Source organism: Puntigrus tetrazona, chromosome 21 (assembly GCF_018831695.1).
Source record: "Puntigrus tetrazona isolate hp1 chromosome 21, ASM1883169v1, whole genome shotgun sequence".
Classification (NCBI taxonomy): domain Eukaryota; kingdom Metazoa; phylum Chordata; class Actinopteri; order Cypriniformes; family Cyprinidae; genus Puntigrus; species Puntigrus tetrazona.
Window position 1 is genome coordinate 11071472 of NC_056719.1, and position 22791 is coordinate 11094262.

Consider the following 22791-nt stretch of genomic DNA (forward strand, 5'->3'; position numbering starts at 1 on the left):
CTGTAGGCACATTTTTATCTGTGACAAGACTCTAAGTCTCTTTAATGTCAAGTCAACCTTTCTAAATATCTCAAAGGTACCTAAATACCAACTATTAACTGGCATTCCATTATATAGCATAATTTTATATATATATATATATATATATATATATATATATATATATATATAGAGAGAGAGAGAGAGAGAGAGAGAGAGAGAGAAAGAGAGAGAAAGAGAAGCTAAAATATCTAATATAATTAATAAAAAGTGATATTTGGTATATGAAATGCATCAAAATGCATATTGAAGTTGTGTTGCCTTAGAATCTTCAAACAGAAAGTCATAAGGAGATTTTTCGAGGGCTTTGTTTACACTCGCTGCAATTATAAACCCATTTTCATCATTTAATTTCACCTGCTGAGCAAATCCGCTCCTACTTGTTATGACTCCGGCCGGAGCGAGAGAGGGTGCATGTGAGCGAAACGCTTCCGTAACATAAAGAGCATTAAATGCTTCAGGGGATTTGCTAGCTGAAGGCAATTATCGCCGTGTGCGCAGGACAACACTGGTGTATCGCACTATGATGAGGCATTCAGACTCATCAAGAGCTGTGTGTCACAGACTAATGGCTGCCAGACAAATACGCCAATACAACAAGTGTAACGATATATATATATATAGTGTGCTAATCAGCTCATTTCAAAAGACAGTCATGAAACACAAATGACTCATGGCATGCGGCGATGATTTGAACGTCCTTTATGCGGTGGTATGATACTGAACCAATCAAAGGTAAAACCAGATTTCAAGTTGTTTGTTGTAAGCCACCAGACAGTGCTGATGGTAAAGAGCGGTTCTCACATGCAGGAGTAACACACTATGTTGGGGTAGGTGACAGACGCTGAGGAGAGGATGTGTGAGAAGTGGTTGTTAGTGGAGATGGAGGAGGTATTTTCATGTAACACTGTAATAAAATATAATTAATGGCATTTTGACTTAAAACCGCCGCTTCTGGTCAAAATACAAGTGTTATTAATCATAATAACATTCCCTTTTAGTGAAAAATCCACCCCCTATTCCTCGCACTGTTTTGTACTGTTTTTGCTTTTAATTGTGCTTCATCTGTGCATATTTCTTCCTCAATTAAGACGAAACAAAGAGAAAACAACATTATGGAAAGAGGACTCTAGTTGAACATTAAAAACTTAAAAACAATATAATATAAGATATTAAATACAACTTTTCACTTCACATTAATTTATGGACTGGAGTGGAGCGGACTACTTGTGGATTATTATCATTCTGACGGCACCCATTCAGTCCACAGGATTCATTGGTGAGCAAATGCTGGAATGCTAAATTTCTCTAAATCCGTTCCAATGAAAAAACTAACTCATCTACATCTCATTTACAACCTGAAGGTTAGTAAGTTTTCAGCATTAATGAAAATTTGTGGGTGAAGTATTCCTTTAATTGTCACGAAAATACAATCAATATTTTGAATTAAAGTTAAATGTTTTCTTTTAAGCTATTTTTGAATATGTATAAATTACTGAGTGAATAAATGCAGTTCGTTTACTTGAATTGAAGTAATCAGATAATTTCTTTAAGCTGCCTTCTACAACTTTTTCTAGTAGCTGTATTTCTTCCTGCCTTGTAAATGCATTTGAATTCATTATATTTTTCAAAACAACCATAATGAGAAATGAATCAAACTGACACTCTCTTATATTTTGTGCGATTGGCTGTTCCCTGCAGATTTCTCACTTTCAGGTGCACACGCTCCAGAATTAATAATAAACTCTGGCTCAAACCCTGAGGTGACAGACAATGTTTATAGCAAACATTGTGAGCCCAATGAACTTGATTTAAACCGGGTTGGATTTGTAGAGATGTGTCAATTCTAAACCCTCTCTGAAACTCAGAGTTTGTTCAAACTGCTTTATGCAACAAGTCAGATGTTAACAGATGTTAAATCGCATACAGGCATCATAAGTGATATACTACCTGCTTGATTTTTTTGATTCTTACATAAAAGTCATACAAACGTTAATCTAAAACTTTTACAAATTGATAAAAGTGAGATATGTCATAATACTATCATAGTTGAGAATGTGTGAGGAAGTGAAGTGCACCTTTCTATCATTAGAGCCGATGTTTCAAAAAGCGCAACCAGCAGGTGCCTGTTGTTAAACCACAACTGAACAGATATGCCGGTTCGAAGCACAGCTTGCTGGTGTGAGCGGTTTTTTTTTCAGAGGAAGAGGTGAGGAGCCATGATAACTGACAGCTAATGGGTGGGAAGATACACGACCGGTGCCGTGTGCTTAGTATTCAAGGCCACTGGTCTGCCGGTTGCACACGTGCTGGGAGAACTGGCCCCCTGCTGCTTTCACGCCTGACACACACATGCAGTCACTGATAAGACCCTGGAGACAGAGCACACAGACACTAGAGCACTTGATCCTGAAACGTGACAACGGCAGAGATTTGAGTGGGTAAGTATCTGAAGTCTACAGGTTTCTGTCTGCCCTCTCTTCTCAGCAGGGATGACACATAGACTGGCAGTGGCTTTCTAGTGTAGTCCATACAGTCTTCCTTTTTTCCCACTGCTTCTTTTCATTAAAACCCCAAACATACTGCTCTAGCACAAGCACCAAGGCTAAATGTATAAGGCAGATACAGAAGTCTCTCTCTATGTTGCCTTTGAAGTGTTGTGTGTGTGTGTGTGTGTGTGTGCCCTCTATTATGACACTGTGTACCAAGACACATTCAATTTATCAGCTCGGTACCAACAGGCAGCCGTGTTCCCAGAGGCCACATACAGTTTGATATTTCATATATCTCATCATGTATGGTTTAATGCATCAATTTGACCCTTCATGGCCATTATAAATAGACCAAGAAACATCATTTTGATGATAACTATACCGGCATCCACCACATTATTTTTTTTTTCTTCTTTTCAGTAACTACAGACATTTTAAAAGGATTTTACTCAAATGGCCGAAATGTATATAAAATTACTAGCAAAATTATTTAATTTATCATTTTGGACCAATAGATGACGCTGCTCTCACATTGACATGGTGTGGTTATCTAGGGGTGACAATGCCAAACATTGAGAAGATGCAGCCTCTTTGGCGAGCTCTTAGTCGAATTCATTAGTGCTTCATTTAAGAAAAGTATCAAAAAACGTTTGTTATCACTATCTGAAGATGGTCAGTATCGATATTGGTGAAGATTGAATGAACCATCTGGGACTAGTTTGCAAAATGATATATATATATATATATATATATATATATATATATATATATATATATATATATATATATATATATATATATATATATATATATATATATATATATATAGTATAATCTTAAAGGGTTTAGTTAACCCCCTATTTTTTTTTTCTTTTAGTCGCATTCAAAGCATACTAGTTGTATGTGACTTTCTTCGTTCAGACAAGTCCAATCAGGGTTTTATTAAAAACTGTCCAGACCCCTCCAAGCCTCCAAGGGGAATTAAAGGCCTCCTGTAGCTAATCCATGCATTTTTGTAAAATAAATCCATATTTCAAACACAAGAAACGTTTACTTTAAAAGGCAATGTTTGGCAGTATGTTAATGTATACACAAAAAACCATTTCAGTTTTATGTGCCTTTTTAGCTACATTTTGGTGGACGAAAGCGATGTTCAACCATTTGAACATCTACCATGATTGGTTAGTTTAGTAAAGAGAGAATGCTATCAACCAACTCCTCCAACACACAATTAAGTTTATATATATATTTGGACAAAGCACAACGTTTTAGCTGTAAACCAGAACATATTCAAATTACAGTTGCGTATTGAATATGGGCTTGAAATGCACACTCATCGTAATTTGAGGAATGGTTAAGGAATTACAGATCTTTAATATGCACCTCCCCCCTTTTTCAAGGGACCAAAAGTATTTGGACAGCTGGCTCAAAAGCGGCATGGACAGTTTCTTCAGGGCTATTTCTTCATTTCTACATTTATTAAGCAGGTAAAAGGTCTGGGGTTGATTCTGAGTGTGCCATTTTTATTTGGAAGCTGCTGCTCTGAACTTAGATCATGTGATCAAAGAAGCTCTACTTCACGAGAACAAATAAAGAAAGTTCACCACAAGGTGCCAGAATAAGGCCAGAATAAACATTGCTAAAAATATAAAAAAAAAGACAAATCAAAACCACTTCTGGAAAAGCATTCTTAGCATGGATGAAATTAAGCTCAACCTATATACCAGAATGACATGAAGATAAAAGAACGGAGAAGGTTTGGAACGGCCCGCAATCCAAAGCACGTCATCTGTGATGTGACAGAGGCCGGAAGCAACCGGATTGCAACTTGATGCATGTTGATTGGGCGGCACTTCATAGTATAAATGTCCATGGGTTAAGGCAGTCATCGCTTGCAAAGGACTCTCAATAAAACAAATTAACATTATAATTACATTTACTTATCCAATTAGATTTGAGCCTCTAAAAATGGGGGAACTGTGCATAAAAACGGTTGTCACTAAGCATTTTATGTTATATTTTTGTTCATTAAAGCTTCATTTTAAATATACTCAAGTGGCATAGAGACCCAAAATTATGAAAATCCCTGTCCTTCTCCAAAAAATATTAACCTAACTGCAAACTGTCTGTCAGCTAACATACAGGTTGCTGTACGACGACACTGTATTAATACTGTTGCCTTTTTGATAAGCACAACCCATTTGATACGTGCTGTACCACCACAGCTCCATCTGTTCACTCATTCTCCTCCTGACCTTTTCTCTGCTCCTCACCTCTGTCTTTTTATCTGCTCTTTCAGTCTCCGTTGTGCCGTCTCTGTCCTCCACTGCTCTGATGTTCACTGTCCTGCTTTGATCCAAAGCCGGGAGGAAATAAATGTTCTTCGTGCAAATCTCACTTTCAAAATAGGGTGAGTCTGTTGGCTTCTGTCAAAAAGTCTAACGTCTGTCTGCGAGTCTCTTGAAGGTAAGAAGATCATTAACAACTGCGAGGAGCTGGAAATGTAGCCGGACAATGACGAAAAGAAACAGCAAAAAGGCATAAAAACAGAAGACAGCAGATCAGAAGTAAATATATACATACGTCACAATATCTACCCACAGAACACAATAGCTCCTAATTGAAACGCTGTTCATTTAAATCAGCTGTCTGAGTCAGAGAGGCTGGGATGCTACGCCGCACATCCTTCTGTCAGGAAATGCACAATGTGTGTCCTGATTAACACGCCACTCCACTTTAATGGTTCTGTGACACACAGAGAGTAAGAATCTAATCATACACAGCTGTTAAAACCGCTTTCAGAAGCTCAGGCCAAAGGAAGCCACAGCGAGAATACAGAAGACAGCGAGAGACCGTAGTAAATCCAAACATCTGTGTATTTTTTTAAAGGTTTATCCTAATATATATTAAGATAAAACTGTACTCAACCCTAAGTTCACACTATAACGTGAACGGAAGGCCCTCTAGTGGTAATATTTCAATACATGCTCATTGGATTTAATGACACAATAAAAATATATGAATATTTGTTGATTTTAATTGTTTTTTTTGTTTGTTTTTTTTGCAATCCAATCAGACGCATAATCTCAAAGATGCAGTAAACAATATAGATATCTGTAATGACGCACACTTCTCATGTAAGCGATTTGTTAATATAGTTGAATTACGTTTTTTGAATTTAGTTATTTTTTCATTATTATGCATGATACTTTTAATGCTTAACTCCTGTGCTGAAAATGTAAAAAATGCCACTAGATCTCACATTATGCAATATTTTGCAATAAAATTGCGTAATAAGACATTTATAAGACATGTTTTGTAAATGTTCATGTTCGTGTTTTGTAGGCTGGTCGTTTTTAGGCTGGTTAAAATGTGTTGCATATATGATTTAATAGTATTTTTTTGATTGTGTATAGACTATGGCTTAAAATATTCAGTGTGCTGAGGGGAAATCCAAATCCATTCATCATTAAAGCCGATCAGTTAAATAATGTGGATGGACACTGGCTCCCTAGAGGCTGTGCTGCCTGTAAACCCACCGCTAATCTGCTGGGTTTACATTTAACTCTTATGATATAGAGAGCACTGCTGAGCAGAGATGGCTAGCAACTGATTGCATGCAATCTAGATTACATAATCAGATTTAAAAAAAGGAGTACTTATATTAAATTACATTTCAAAACAGTTACTTTGTTATTGATTACACAATTACATATTGACACAACAGCAATAAATTATTAAGAATTTATTGATTCTTCTTTTTTTTATCTTTTAAATTTCCCTTTGTAAAACAGCTACTGCTTATACACACACACACTCTGTGTTCAGTTTTGTAGACATTCACTCATTAGTCTACACAGCATTTGAAATTAACAAAAATAATTTCAGGTTTAATACATTGCTTCAACTACTGACAAACGCATGAATGTTTGGTTGGTAATTTAACCATCTATTAATAAAGAACTGGAAGGCTTTTGTCTTTCGCACACAATAAATGCTCAAATGTATTGTATTTATTCCCAAACTTGGTCATCTGAACATCTTTCACCTATAGGCGCATCTCAATAAATTAGAATGTTGTGGACAAATCCATTTGTTTCAGTAATTCAACTCAAATTGTGAAACTTGCATATTGAATAAATTCGATAGAAACAGACTGAAGTAGTTTAATTTATTGGTTCTTTTAGTTGATGATTTTGGCTCACATTTAACAAAAACCCACCAATTCACGATCTCAACAAACTAGAATACTTCATAAGACCAATAAAAATTTTTTTAGTGGCCTTCTGGAAAGTATGTTCATTTACTGTACATGTACTCGATACTTGGTAGGGACTCCTTTTGCTTTAATTACTGCCTCAATTCTGTGTGGCATGGAGGTGATCCGTTTGTGGAGCTTAACCATTAAACCAACTGCTGGAAAATCAAATCAGCATCTTCAAAAAGCTGGTCACTAGAAAGAAGCATGAAATGCTCCAAAATATCTTGGTAAACAAGTGCAGTGACATTGATTTTCAAAAAACTAAATGGACCAATGCCAGAAGATGACATTGCACCCCGAATCATCATAGCCTGTGGAAACTTAACACTGGACTTCAAGCAACTTGGGCTATGAGCTTCTCCACCCTTCCTCCATGCTCTAGGACCTTGGTTTCCAAATGAAATACAAATTTACTCTCATATGAAAAGAGGACTTTGGACCACTGGGCAACAGTTCATCTTCTTCTTCTTAGCAAAGGTAAGACGCCTCTGATGTTGTTCAGGAGTGGCTTAACAAGAATAATATGATAAATTCCTTGACATGACTGTGTGTGGTGGCTCTTGATGCCTTGACCCCAGCCTCGGTCCATTCCTTGTGAAGTTCACTTAAATTCTTGAATCGATTTTGCTTTTTCCTTCCACTCAACTTTCTGGTAACATGCTCGGATACAGCACTCTGTGAACAGCCATCTTCCTTGGAAATGAATGTTTGTGTCTTACCCTCCTTGTGAAAGGTGTCAATGATTGTCTTCTGGACAACCGTCAGATCTTCCCTATGATTGTGAAGCCCAGGGATCCAAACTGAGAGACCATTTTGAAATCTCAGGAAACCTTTGCAGGTGTTTTGAGTTGATTAGCTGATTGGCATTTCTCCATATTGTAATTTGTTGAGAGAGTGAATTGGTGGCTTTTCGTTAAATGTGAGCCAAAATCATCACAATTAAAAGAACCAAAGACTTAAACTACCTACGTCTGTGTGCACTGAATTTATTCAATACATAGGTTTCGCAATTTGAGTTGAATTACTGAAGTAAATTAACTTTTCTGTGACGTTCTAATTTATTTAGATGCACCTGACATTATAGTTTAATTATTAGCTTTTCATTAAATTCTCGAAGCCCCTGAAGTTTCTTTATGAACCCCAGTTTGAAAAAACATTATATGTAAATGTTTAATGCACTTCATGTTGTTAATTACATTGAATGGAACGCATTTTCTTACTCTTTGTATTGTCATGTCAACATAGTATAAGATTATCGCATTTACATCAATGTGATAAAATGACTTGAGTCAAAAGTAATCAAAAAGTAGCCTAAGCACATTACCTATAATATGTCATGTAATGGATTGTGTAACTAAAGTTTTTATCAAGGCATTTGGAATTAGTAAGTACAATTTCTAAACAATACCCAGCTCTGCTGCCGAGTTAAGCGCGGTCCCTCTACTTGAATGCTGAAAAAATTAGACCATCAAAAATGTAGATGAATTTGTTTCTTAACCAGAACACATTTGGAGAAATTTTCCATTGCATCACTGGCGAGTGGATCCTCTGCAGTGAATGGGTGCCGTCAGAAGAAAAAATTACAATAATCAAGTAATCCTCAAAAATTTACAAAGAGAAAAGCCGTATGTTTGTCATGTGGCTTATTGTGATGTTTATTTTGACGGCACCCATTAAATGCAATTATCCATTGGTGAGCAAATGATATAATTCTAAAATTCTGAGCAGGGCTCAGTTTGTAATTAGTTTTTTCTTTTATAACACAGTTTAGTAACAATACAATGAGATTTCACAGCAGGAACTGTCATTACGACTTATCCTCTTTCACAAACTGATTTTGATTTGTTGCTGTCTTTAGCCTAACCGTCTCCAGCAGAAATGAGCTTCAGTCTTAATAGGGCCAAATTAAACTGAGGTGTAGAGGGAATAAAACTTAACTAGATCGCAATCACGCACACACTGTTTATGTGCTTGTGAACATACAGGCATAGTAGCGCTTGATGAGTTTTTAATGTTACAAGTCTAACAATTGTATCACTACAAAATCAAGTTCTTGTCTCGGCTTATAAGCAGTGCGGTTGTGTAACTGTTTTTTTTTTCCACTATGATAGGATCTCAATCTTCCAGTTATGCATTTATTTTTCATCAGACGGGCACGACTCCTGTAGGGCACGACGGAGAGATGGACAGACAGAGAAAGGAAAAGGACGAGTGAGCAGTGATGTGGAAGAGACTGTCTACTGAAGACCAGCAGTCAAACAATGAATAAAGTGTCAAGTGCACTAAAAGTGAGGATGAACTCAGGTTGAATAGCAGCGGCTCAGTGAACACACTTAAGGTAAAAAAAAAAATGGTATCATTTTCTAAGAAGCTTGCATGTTATTGCGTTTGTATAGCAACCTAAGGTTTAGCTATTTCAGGTTATATCTTATTTTAATTAGATTAATTTAATGAATAGTTCAGCCAGGAATCTCTACACACGCTCTAATTGGTTCATTTCATTCTATGTTCCCAGCCAATAAGATCCCTTCCGAGAGTAGTCGGGACTGCAATTACTTAAAATGTACATTCAACTTTAAAAAATATACCTTGTATCATTATACAATATGTCAACAGTGGCCACTGACTTCCATAGTAGAGAATAAAAAATACAATGGCTCTCTCTCATTAATAATTTGGTTACCAACATTCTTCAAAATATCATATAAAAAAAAATGAATACAGATGCGAGTAAATTATTTGATTTGATCGAAAAATTTACATTTTTGGGTGAATTATTACTGTATGTGTAATTTCTTTCTCTTTCTTTAGCTTAGTATTTTAAAGAAATGTATGTAATTATACTGTGTATTAATTACATTATTAATAGCCTATCTATAAGCTGCATTATAGAGATATAGCCTTGATAAGCAATACATATACAGAAAAGTAATAGGAAAAAAGGAAAAAGGTAAATATTTTAGGAAAAACACTAGGGGATAAACACTAAATAGTATTATTTTGTATTATTATTATTCAATATTAAATTAAAAATGATCAAATTAAATAATAAAGTATAAATATGATAAACATGATCATAAATAGAAGTACAATTATAAATATTAAAGTTTAAAGTATATATTTATATTATTACATTAATATTACAAATCATAATAAAATAGCAAAGAAATAATTAATCTGCATTACTAAAAACTGCACTCTCAAATGTATGCCGTCCAAGAAACTACACCCTCAAAATGAAGAGGAACAGCATGTTGTCTGTTCCTCATGGCTCTGATGAGGAAGCTGTTCCCGGATTGGATTTGCAAAGAAAGCAGGGAGAACCAGAGCGTGTGACAAGCTTTACGGTGAGTAACGGATTATACTTTCAGCACCGCAAACTGAGCTGAATGACACCCAAGGAAACACCAGTAGCACTGAGCCACTTACTCAAACTGTCAGCTTATGTAATACTTCTATAATCCTTTAAAAATGACTTGCATTGAATACCTCCTAACCAATCAAAGCAGAGCCACACCGTAGAATCATCACCTATACAGTGATATACATAGAGGTTCACAATCTGATACAAAATATACAGCAAAAATACGACAAACACTTCTTTTTACGCATTATGCATCAGGAAGAACTATAAGTGACGCCATATGTAAACTTTATTTCATGCATTTCAGCTACTAGCATCAAAATTCTGCACAATCACGAAGATTTTAAATTAAAGGCAACGGGGAGCTGAACTCACCAGAGTCTCCGAGGCATTTTGGAGGTAAGGTATAGGTCTCTTCTAGTTTACGAGTCTCCAGTTCTCACCAACGGATGAAAATATAGTCCGAAAGAGAAGCACACACTGGCTACGCGATTGCACAACCGTACTCTTAGGGTCTAGATGCTCTGCAAGTACAAAGCGTTACACTTTATCATGAGAGAGCGAAAGAGAGAAAGAGATAGAGGTGGGGAGGGGGTTTGAAATCCTCCCAGACACCCTAGTAGCCCTGTCTGCTTTGTTCACTCATTTTGATTATGCGCCACACACACACACACACACACACACACAGATATGTCAGCAGGTTTGTGGAAGAAGCAATAAATGGACTGATGCAACATACATTACACAAACCACAGTGAGCTTCTGAATAAGTTATAGGCATCAAAGGTTGAATACTTTAATATTTAATATGCGACTTGAGACAATAAATCATGAGCAGAACTAACATCAAGACACACACACACACACACTGCTACACCAAAACCTACTATAAGGGAGCAGATCTGGCACGTCTGTCATGCACGTCAAGCTCAGACTTCTGTGTCAGATACACTTACGGGTGTCTGTTTTAACATAACGTGAATGACTGGCACGTCAAAACAGAGGTTCAAAAAAAGGAAAAGAGAAAGTATTTCAACACTGAAAAAATGAAACCGTTTCTCTTAGTAATGTAAAAAAATATATAAAGTAAAGAATTTTGAATAGTCTACTTTTATGATGAGTACACATACATAATTTTTTTTATTTAAATATAATAAAACAATCAATAGAAATAATAATAATAATAAATTGTATTGCTCAATTGGAATTTAATTTACCTGTAAATGTCTTAATTTTCTTTTGTATATTTTTATTTACAATATTAATAATATTTATGATATTTAATAATAAAAATAATGACAACGACCATAATTATTATTACTATGTTTTTATTATTCAAACCTTTTTGTATTTTTATTATTTGTATTCATTGTAATACAGTACAACAATAATGAATAATTATAATTATTGTTGTTGTTGTAAATAAAAATATATAAATAATATACAAAAGAGCAAAAAAGAAATCGTTCATTATTCGTTTATTATTGATAATAATTATTGTTGTACATAAAATTAAATCATTCAAAGGAATACATTTTATATTTATATATATATATATATATATATATATATATATATATATATATATACACATATATATATATATATATATATATATATATATATATATATATATATATATATATATAATTTTTTTTTTGTACTTTGCTCATTAAAAATTGTCTCAAAACGAGACAGAAAATACCACATGACTGACAGACCTGTCAACACAGGGGTTCGAAAATACACAGATCACCCCTTGAAGACATGCTTAAGGTGGTAAAAGCAACACTTTTATAAATATATTGACACTGCATGTGACCTTCACATGTTGCACAAGTGTTACAATTCACAGTTCCTGCAAATCGAAACTGCTGCAATGCTGCAAACTGCTTATAAATAACTAGCTAATATCACACTCCGTTTAAGACCAATTAAACAATGCCTCTGTTGACTCATGGCTGAAGGCAATACACTGGTTTTCTTGTTAGCTTAGCGTGCTTTCATTTCACTTGCATGCATGTAAACACAAACAGGCTAATGCATGTGGTCTGCGTTGCATAAGCACAAACTTCCCCGTCTTGCCAGGTTGGATGTGTGAAACATATGTGCGTGTTTGCAAAAGAGCGAACTCATACACACCCATCGAAGCAGGGCTGAACAGTGGGTGATTGGTTAGATGTGGAGATCCCACCTGCTACCCCTCCACCTGCTTGCTAGCATGATCCATCACATTAGATTGTAAACAAAAGTGTCTGAACTGGGTCTCAAAGTCATCAGCATCACTGAAAAGCCAGAATATGACAGAAAACCATCTCATATTTTCATTGGCGGGATTCTTGTGTAAAGGGCCTTTTGACTAGCTTCCTAAAAGACGTCTAACGTTGGAAACAGGGTTGCCAGGTTTTCACAACAAAACCAGAGCAATTGCTATTCAAAACTAGCACAATACATGTTTCTTGCCAAATTCCACTAGCAAACATCACTAAATATCATATTATTGGTGTAGTTTCAACCCATGGACATGAAAAGGAACATGCAGCAACAGTGCTACAGTAGCCCAATTCAGCGGGAAAAACACAGACTTGGCAACACTGACTAGAAAGGTGGCCAAATGGCACCAAATGAAACACAAAATTATATGTAACTTATATTTTCAAATTGCTTTAGTTAAATTTCACATTCAATCGAATGTTACTTACCCTTTCTTTGTAATTTCATTTAAATTTTTTACAATTTCAATTTATGATATATTTTTTTCAACTGTGAGTCTGTAGCAGTGTTGCCAAGTCATCGACTTTCCCACATCGCTAGGTTTTTTAGTGCATTTATTGTTACGTTGTGACGTCTAAATTCTCTTGAATTTCAAATAATGTACAATGATGGAATTTAATAGTGTTTTTATTATTTTTAGACAAAATAGTACATTATTTGAATTCTTACTATTTATTACCATTATTACCATTTTCGTTGTTATTAACGATCCGATCCAATCAAGCATCATACTCACTAACAATAAACTCATGAAATAAAGAATCATATCAAAACGTTCAGTTTTGTTCACATTTCGCAGCAACACATTATAGTAGAACATATTAAAAATACATCATGAAGTTGTGTCAGCAATTTGTGTCACACTTCATTATATTTTTAAAAACAACTCCTTTAGGGTTTATATAAATTACATAATACCAGATGGTCTAGATATACATGGTCTACAAACATAAAGGACCCTAGTTTTCACCTTGCCAGTGGGATTTCTATAAATAGATATGCGGTTTACACCATCCTTCAAACACTTATGAACACAATGGAAATACTAATGACCCTCGCCTTTCATCAATTCACCTCAAAGCAAACCGTAAATTGGCCCTGTAAAGGCCGATATCAGGCAGAATCGGATCATTTCCATGCGTATGATCTGCAGTCACGACCCTATTCAGGGTTATGCGGTGATACACGCAAACAGAGCGGCGCTTCTTTCCACTCTGATGCTCAGAGCACTTTACCAAACCACTTCATCAGAGCCTTTCAGGATCTTCAAGCGCTATTTGTTTGTTTGTGTGTGAGGACAATGCTGGAGATGCATGTGCACCCATGAATAATAAGCTAAACCCTGTGAATGAGTGGACGGATGGCAAGCAGGTGGAGGATAAATCTGAACATTTGGCAAGACGGGACAGGTTAACCCTTTAATGCTGTTGCCAATGAACATTCAGCATAGCTCTTACTGGGGCAAATTGACCCTACATGACAAAACAGAAAGAAAATATTTAACTGATCAGAAGGATAATATTTAATTTTGTCAAAAGGTGGGTAAAAAATTAATAAGGATAATTGAATATTTGCTCTAAAAATGATTATTTACTTTAAGATTTTGATGCATCATATAATATGAAATTAGGCCACATTTTGATACAAGTTGATTACACCAATGATTCTTGATCTTTTTTTGTCACATAACAACTATAATACACTATTAAAAGAAATTATGAGCTATGCTAATGATTGATTGTGATTAATTGCATTAAAAATAAAAGTTTTTGTTTACATAATATTTGTGCTGTGTATAATTATTATGTATATATAAATACCCACACATACATACATACATATGTATTATATATATATATATATAAAGAAAAATGTTGTTTACATAATATATTTAAAAAGATATAGGGATATACATATATTCATGTAAATACGTTAATATTTTTAAATATATATATTGTTTATAATTAATGTTTTCTAAATCAAGGCAGTCAGAGTCCTAATAGCTCAAATTTACTAATAAATTGGATCTTTTTAATGAACAACTGAAAAAACTTATGTCAATCAGAGTCTAATGAGCCTCTTAATAATTAACATTTTAATTAACATCTACTTTCACTCAAGGCATTACCTTTGGTCATACTTTGGATTCAAAGAGATCCAATAACTAATTATTTATAATGGTCTTCATGAGTGTTTATATTTGCATAAAGGAGAATGTAAAAAAAAAAAAAGCCAAAAAATGCTGAGTGTATGCTTACTGACAAAACAAAATGCTGAAACCCACACACAGATGATAGTTTTTGCACAGGAACTAGGCATTTTGGTCACGCAAACCTATACACCCGGCGCTGTCTGCAGTTTTCTTCTGAGCAACAGGCCACTCATTTACCTCTTTTCATGAAAGGCATAGATAAGAGGATACAGACTGTCAGGTTTTGTGGGAGATGGAGAGGAGAGAGGGGGTCGGTGGTGCAGACAGTACTCACCGGGCTCGAAGGGCGCTAATGGTAGACTTGTCAACCCTGCATTTGAAGAGAAAAGACAAGAAAGCATTTAGGATCAAGGAACAAACGTAGATGGCTGTAATTTGCTCGGTTCCGCCCGTCAGCTGAAGCGGCAGGATGAAAGGAACAAAAGGGGTTAAAAAAGGACATTTCTGTAATGCATCATTCCTGTATGATTTTGTTGTCGACGTGGCTAGGTGAGCTTAATGCCTAATTAATGTTGACATGCAGAAAAGGTCACCCACCAGCACTGACAGCCCACAATATCACAGCAAAACATAACAGGGTTGACACACGCTGTGTGAAAGGGTGTGGCCGTTTATTTTTATCCAGCTTGTTTTTGATATTTTACACATTTATGTGTCACAAACAGAGTTTCCTTTTATCAACAGAGTGAAAGTATAGTTTTATATTAGGGCTTTGAAACTTTAAAGCATTTTTAGATTCACACGGACATCCTTTATCTCAGTTTCTGCATGATATGTACTGTCATATAATGTGTTTTTTGTTGTAGTTAAAAAAAACCTTAGACACACACACACACACACACACACACACACACACACACACATATATATGACAACATACTGCTTACAAATTTGACATCACAATACACATGTATTGACAGAAGACTTGATTGATTATAACTTTACATTTCTGCTTTAAATGTCTGCTACAAAAATTCTGAAATGACAGTATTTTGAATAGCCTACTACCTTTATTAAAACCGATAAATTAATAATAATAATAATTAAATGATATTGTTTCATGATCTTATTATTTTCACGTGTTGTCCCGTGTTGTCGATGCTCATCACTTGTCATTGACTTGTTTAACAGTATTAGTGTGTTGAACCTGGAAAAATCCTTTAATAGATGCTATTTTTGACATTTCTAACCATGAGAGCGGTTATGTGCAGCAGTCCGTGAGGGCACTGCTGTCAACTCCCATTACTGTAAGTAACTGAGGTTATTGTGTCTCATTTTCTTTATTATACCAGACTCATTCCCAAAAACACACGACAACAGAGAATGGAGCATCCTGTTAAGCAAGTCGATTTAGCGAGAAGACGCAACTTGGTTTGATATTTTGCAACTCGTACATTATGAGTGAGAACTTAACTGTCAAGTGTCTAAATATTAGCAAGATACTGTGAAACCCAACGCACCTACGTAATGCAATGCCCCCAGCGCAGCACCTATGAAGTTCAAATGTTCAAGCAACGTGGAAAAAAAGAGATGTCCAGCTGTTGCGCATGCCTTTGAGCAACGCACTCAGATGTGGTTTATAAATGGATGTCAATGTGAAACATGAAGTGTATTACAAATGGAAAACACACAGTTGCATGAGCATGGTGTGTTTCTGGTGCTGTGCAGCAGAGCAGGCAATCCATCATCTCCCTGTCCACCACAGTGAGGCAGCTTTCAGAGCTTAATGATGTAGAAATCAGATTAAATGTGGTGTAAGTGCACCTCACACACAGGTTACTCTATATGAAATCAGCATCTCTTATGATTTGTGTGTGTGTGTGTGTGTGTGTGTGTGTGACCATCTGTTTGTGCGAGGTGACTGTTGAGGTGTCACTATTAAAAGCGTGGTGTGATAGTGACTGGGTGTGGTGGGGATGTGGGTAATTCTGAGAGAGGAAGGGTGTGGATGTGTGTGTGTGTGTGTGTACATGATACAGAATTTCCCACAGCAAAAAGCTGACACAGACCCCTATATGCAGTTCTCATTTGTTTGCAACATTTAGTACAGAATTATCACAGTATATGAAATATAGCCTATGATTTTTCAAATAATACAAAGGGGACGAAACAGGAGAATGCATCCATTCACCTGTTTTTATGCAAATTCTGGAAACAACAAGATGTGCATGCTTTTGAAAAATACTCATTAAAAGTGTATGCACTAAAGTGAGTCTGATTTGTTAAACTGAAAAGAAGACACGCATATGAACCATGATGGAAATAAATTCCTTGATTCGCAAAAAAACAACTCAACAGTTTATGTGACTAAATAACTGGAATAATCAACAAATTAAAATTATTTCAATCAATCTGAAATGCCTGAGCCAAAGTTTGTCATCAAAATGAATCTCCCAGAACTCACACAATAGCATTATTAAAAGAGTAGTTACAATTCTGTCATCATCTGCTTCTCTTCAAGTAGTTCCAAATCTGTATGAATTTTCTGCTGAACACCATTGACTTTCATAGTATTTTTTCCTACTACGGAAGTCAGTGGGGACCCAAAACAGCCTGGTTACAAACTTTCCTCAAAATATCTTCCTTTGTGTTCGGCAGAACAAAGAAATACTGATTTGGAACTACTAGAGTGAGTAAATGATGACAGAATTTTAGGGTGAACTAATACTTTGAGCGTCAGGCATCTTAACACAAAATAGCTTGACGGCATTTATTGCTTTTCATCTGCACTCTGAGGTGGAAGGAATATAAAAAAGACACAAAGTGGCATCATTTAATGCAGCAATTTCTATTTTTCGTGGTAATATTTAGTCCCAGTTTATCAGGAAGATACTCACTGTATAGGAATGGTGCTTTATTCGCAAATGTGATGTGAATTAATTGACAACTTTGGATGAAAAGATCTACTTGTTGCCTCTTTTGTCTGTTTGTTTGTGTTTAAAGCCATTCCAGCTTGAATTAATTGATAATTTTGAATAAAATGTATAACAAAGTTATACTGTTTCTGTTTTCCCAACATTGGGTCTTATTTCATATTTCATAAATCACAATCTTGGCTCACAGCAAGAAATATTCAGTCTAGCACTAAAGCTAACGTAACCCTAAACATACCTAACTTATTGCTAAAACCTAATGCCCAGTCTAACTAAAAAAACATGTTCTCAGCATAACAGTATGATCAAATCTAACCTTCAGTCCAATGCAAAGCTTAAATATAACCTGTATCTTACACTTAAGGATAAAATGAACTCTTAGCTTAATGGTAAAGCTAAATGAATCTAGCCTTCAACTGAACTAACCTAACAAACCCTAACCCTCTCTCAGCTTATCACATTAAGCCTTAACTTAACCACCAGGAAAAGGCTCAATATCCACAACCTTTAGCCTAATGTTAAACAAAACAAATCTATAAGAGTAGACTCTCATGCTAATGCTAAGAATTATCAAACCTAACCCCTAGCCTAATGCTAACTCATTAACACCAAGTACAAAGCCTAAATGTAACTTTCAGCCTACATTTAAGCAAACTGTCTGCATGAACGTTACCTTCAGGTGTAAACTATTGGGTAAACTAACCAAATGCTAAGACGAAACAAAAGTAAACCTAAAGTAAAGCCTAAACCACAATTAAAGTGTAAACCCACACCTAAATCGAAGAACTTCAGCACTCTTGTGCAATTTCCAGCAGATTCTTAATGTTGTCACACTCTAGCGGACATGCCAAACCACAAAATTGGCCAAAACAGTTAAAAATAGCCTTGAAAGGATTGTCAGGTAAAGATGATGTAGAGGAGGAGCAAGAGACTAAGTATAAGAAGAGTGCTGAAAGCTGTAAAAGCCTCTGTGGAGAGCTGCAACTGTAGTATCATAAATAAAGCATTCACTCGCTCTGACCCTTCATAACCGTCGCCTTCATATTCACTGTTTCTCTGTGTGGTGACACACACACACACACACACACCATCAGAAAAAGACGCATAACAGCACCTAAAGATAAACATAAACCTACAAAACACAATCACAATCCCACACTAGACCTATTTAACCCCACACTTACCCAACATATGTGAGATCAAGGTTTCAAGAGGGAAGCGAGAAAGGAAATGCGAAACACTTATTTCTGGTGAGAAATAAAGCTAATGTGCACTGTAATGCATCTACGATCACTTTAAACTTATTTGGCATTACAGCATCTCAGTTAGAGCATCATATAGAAACTTTAAAATTCATTTGTTTATCTATATTAGTATATGTACAGGAGATCATCTGCTTCAGTGCGATCGAGAAACGTTTCTCTGGACGTTGTGAATGCATGTGAAAAAGGAAAGCGTGAGAATGTGAAAAGCCGATTAAAATTTTAGATTTATTACAGTTACACGCATTTGACAGATTGTAAAAAAGAGCCTTGAAATAAACAAAAAGAGCAATATCTTCTTTTTCATACAGAAAATATATTTGCTACTCACTTAATAATTGTCCCCATCATATTCCACTGTGGCGTAATCTAAGCAATCATCTTGGTTTCAGACTATGGATTTTAGACTAATAGGTCTCTGTGGCAACTTCTGAAAAGTCCCGGCCCATATGGGTGAGCTAAGAAATAAACAAGGCTTGAACTTGAACAATGGGCAGATCCAGAAAGCCCTCCGATTCAATTTGCATGCAGGCTACTATTACTATCAACTGTTACCACACTCCCAACATCTTCTCCGTTTGGTGTCACTCAGAACTATTACAAATCAATACGGCGATTTCCCTCACTGTAAACCGTTCGGCTTCTAAATCAATGCTGGAGAGTGCAAATGAATGCAGATTAAAAACAGCACATGCAAGCACGCTGACAACCATAAATAAACACCGGCAAGCACATCACAGGGCATCTGGCAGACATTTCCACACATAGCTGACAGCTGATGCTGTTCCACATGAGCAACATACCATCCAAATCCTCCGAAGGATACGCTCCTCTTCCTCCTCAGCATGGTCCCTCTTTATTCGCCTCTAACTCCAATTGGTCTTCCTCTCCCTCCTGAATGTCTCTCTTGTATTGTCCCTCTGTGCTTGTGTTTCAGTATCTCACAATCACTCTTTCTGTTTCCTCACTCTCTCGTGTTGCATCTCTCCCTCTGTATGAAATGATTTCATTCTCCACCCTCTTTCTCACCCTTTGTGTATGTGTATGTGTGTGACAGTTTGGGGTTCTCGCACCTGCTTTGTCACTCCCTCTCACTTCAGTGAACAACTCCACACATGTTAAGAGTAGAAGAGAGGGTGGAGGAGGAAGAGAGGAGGGGCTGAAAAAAAAATATCTCATTCTCTCTAGAGACCCTCTGGGCCTTCTGTCTGCTGGAATATAAAATATAAATGACGGCTGCCTGATAAGACCTTTTAAGTGACAGTGATTATAAAAATAACACAATGGAACCATATGGCAGTTCATTGTCTTTTAATCTGTTAGCTTTAGCATTTCCATGTCTGCAACTCAGCAAACTCAATTACCATTTCACCTAAATTAATATTAGGAGAGTCGAATGCATGAAGGAGGACGCTTTTTTTTTTTGCATGAATCCATTTTGCATTTGATCTCACAATACCATAAGAAATTATAAAAGGCTGGCAGTGATGTGATATTTGGCTCTAGACTGTGACCATTGTGAAAGCAGTCATTGTGCCTAGATTCACTAGCAAGAACTGGAGTACTAATAAAAAATACATTACCGCCCCCTTCAGGCAAAATTAATTTAGAGCAACGATTCTTCCAGTTCATTGAAACGCCCAGCCACTCTAAAGCTGAAACTTTCAGAGGTCACCAGAAAGCGACAGACCTCTAATTAATTTAGGTAAACGTTAATAAATTCGTTATGGTCATCAAAAATAAAACAAAGGCTATTCTGGAAATAATGTAATCACAACCCCCTCAGATTATGTGCATTCTAGTCTTTTTCTATGCGTTGTGTCTTTTATTATTATAATTACAAAAACGTAGCAATGTATTGGTGCGATGGAAAAAATAATATAAAATAAAGGTTATTCCGCTGCGAGCAGGGTTCGAACCTGCGCGGGGAGACCCCATTGGATTTCAAGTCCAACGCCTTAACCACTCGGCCATCGCAGCTTACCACTACGCCTCCATCGTATGCTAAAAAACCGTCTATGCTAGCGACTTTTTGTTACATTTAATTAATCTTTCGCTCGTTCTATTTAATTTTCTTTTTGTTAATCATTACATTTAAGACTACTACAAGAAGGAAAACGGTCCCCTCCGAATGCTACACAGACCTCCCTGCTTTTTGTAGTAAGGTACATTTAATGTACATCGGCGTTAATAACTTTTAGGCTAACGTTACCTGACTCGTGTAATATTTTGATGATATGCACTGAAATCCCTATTTTAAGGATCCAATGACTTTGTCTAAAAACGTTTTCCCTTAGAATTTGAACTGAAATAGTTTGCAAAAGCGCAATTATAACATAGATGTAAGGACGGTTAAAAAAAAACGATGTAAACCGGAAGTGATACGCTAATTCGTTTCCGGGTCTTAGCCTACAAAAATACGTCATCCTTAACCAGCCAGTCATATTTCTCACTGACTAATTTATACAAATAATATTGATGCATGAAAATGCATGTTTTAGTATGCATGATTGCTATTATTACAGAACACATTTTTTGCGACAATTTATTGAGCTTAAGTCAGAAACTGAAGGTGAAGTATGCCGTTTCTGCGCTACTAGTGTAACCTAGCGGAATTTTTTTTTTTTTTATAATTTTCAAGACACCCTTAGGTTTTTTCAAATCCATACAATAACTTACTATTTTATGGTGCTTGATAATAAAGATGCGATACTTTAGAAATGTTCTTTTGCAATGGCTGCTGTCGCTATGAGTGCTGGTTTCAGATTTTTATACTGTGCTTCAGAATATATTTATCTCATGAAATATGCTTCAACGCTGCGCAACTAGGAATAAACAGTGATCTCAAAATTTAGGAAATCGTAGATAGTTCTCTAATTTAGATTTTTGATAATACAGCCTGCTTTAAAGTCGGTTATGAAAGTAAATAACTGAATAATGTCCTATTACCATTCAGCAAATAAAGAAAGCACATCAAATGACCTCATTTGTAAGTTTCTTTGGATAAAAAGGTGTCTGCTAAAGGACTAAAGGCAAATCTCTATTGCACATCCCAGTTTTCTATTATTTCTAAATCATTCCAAAATATAAATGTTTTTTTCTTGACCACAGACGAAATGTTTAGATTAAGTATTGTAATTTGTACCTGTAATTTTTCAAACTTTGTCGAAATATATTACCAAAACAGAAGGGAGGATGAGCATTTCTCATAACCTTATGGCTGGGTGGCTAGCCAGCGGTTTGAGAGCGTGAGAGTGTCTCACTGCAACCCTGTTTCCACGTTCAGAAAAATGTTTATATTGTCGTTTCAACATTAGCAACGTTCATTTCACATTTTAAATTATCCAACGGTAAAAGGTTACTGTAATAGGTTTGCCGTAAAAACATTTTTTGTTGTTCTGTACTATAGCTCTGTACTCTAAAAAAAAAAAAACAAATCATTCCGAATCACTATGTTTTCAGGAAGAGTTCAGACGTTCTTACGTCACGAGGGGATGTAGCTCAGTGGTAGAGCGCATGCTTCGCATGTATGAGGTCCCGGGTTCAATCCCCGGCATCTCCACTTTTTCGGCAACACATTCTTTGACAGGTTATTTGCCAATTTTACTCTCTTTGACCACTATAAACTTTAACTGAAACGATAAGGGTTTAATTTTTGCTAAATATATCATATTCAACCAGCGATGATCCCATAACTGCATCAAAAAATATCACAAGCAACTCTAGCAAAGGCAAACTCTTATATCAGCTTCATATCACCAGAAATCAGAAAAACCGAGATTATTGTATTTCGTATCAATCATTGGATCTCGACGCAGGAACTGACTTAAACAATTTATAATTATAATGTTTGAAAATTAAAATGTAGGAAAACACTGGAAACACCTTTAGGCTATGTCCACATTTGGCATCTCTTTATGTTAGTTTACCCAAAAATTTAAATGACCCCATATTTTACAAACCCCAAAGCTGTCGTAGATGTATATGAATTTCTTCTTTTAAACGAACACAGAC

At 35.9% G+C, this 22791-nt stretch overlaps 1 protein-coding gene and 2 non-coding genes across 7 annotated transcripts in view; 1 reads left to right on the forward strand and 2 right to left on the reverse strand.

The window, feature by feature from the left end:
* Nucleotides 1–19844, reverse strand: part of rap1gap2b (RAP1 GTPase activating protein 2b) — a 35849-nt gene extending 16005 nt beyond the window's left edge. For 2 of the 5 annotated variants that reach the window (XM_043221301.1, XM_043221299.1), the window contains exons 1-2: nucleotides 19581–19844; nucleotides 14917–14952 (exon numbers count right to left, since the gene is read on the reverse strand). In XM_043221301.1, coding sequence (XP_043077236.1) covers nucleotides 14917–14952; nucleotides 19581–19624 — 80 coding nt within the window. In that variant the 5' untranslated portion in view covers nucleotides 19625–19844. Of the gene's footprint in view, nucleotides 1–10531; nucleotides 10772–14916; nucleotides 14953–19108; nucleotides 19207–19580 lie in introns of those variants that run through there. The other 3 variants (XM_043221300.1, XM_043221303.1, XM_043221302.1) reach the window with 3 other exon arrangements.
* Nucleotides 19845–20675: 831 nt separating this feature from the next.
* trnas-uga lies at nucleotides 20676–20757 on the reverse strand. The gene has a single exon. It is a non-coding gene; the product is annotated as a tRNA-Ser (tRNA).
* A 1510-nt stretch (nucleotides 20758–22267) lies between these two features.
* trnaa-cgc lies at nucleotides 22268–22339 on the forward strand. Its single transcript has one exon. It is a non-coding gene; the product is annotated as a tRNA-Ala (tRNA).
* Nucleotides 22340–22791: the final 452 nt, after the last annotated feature.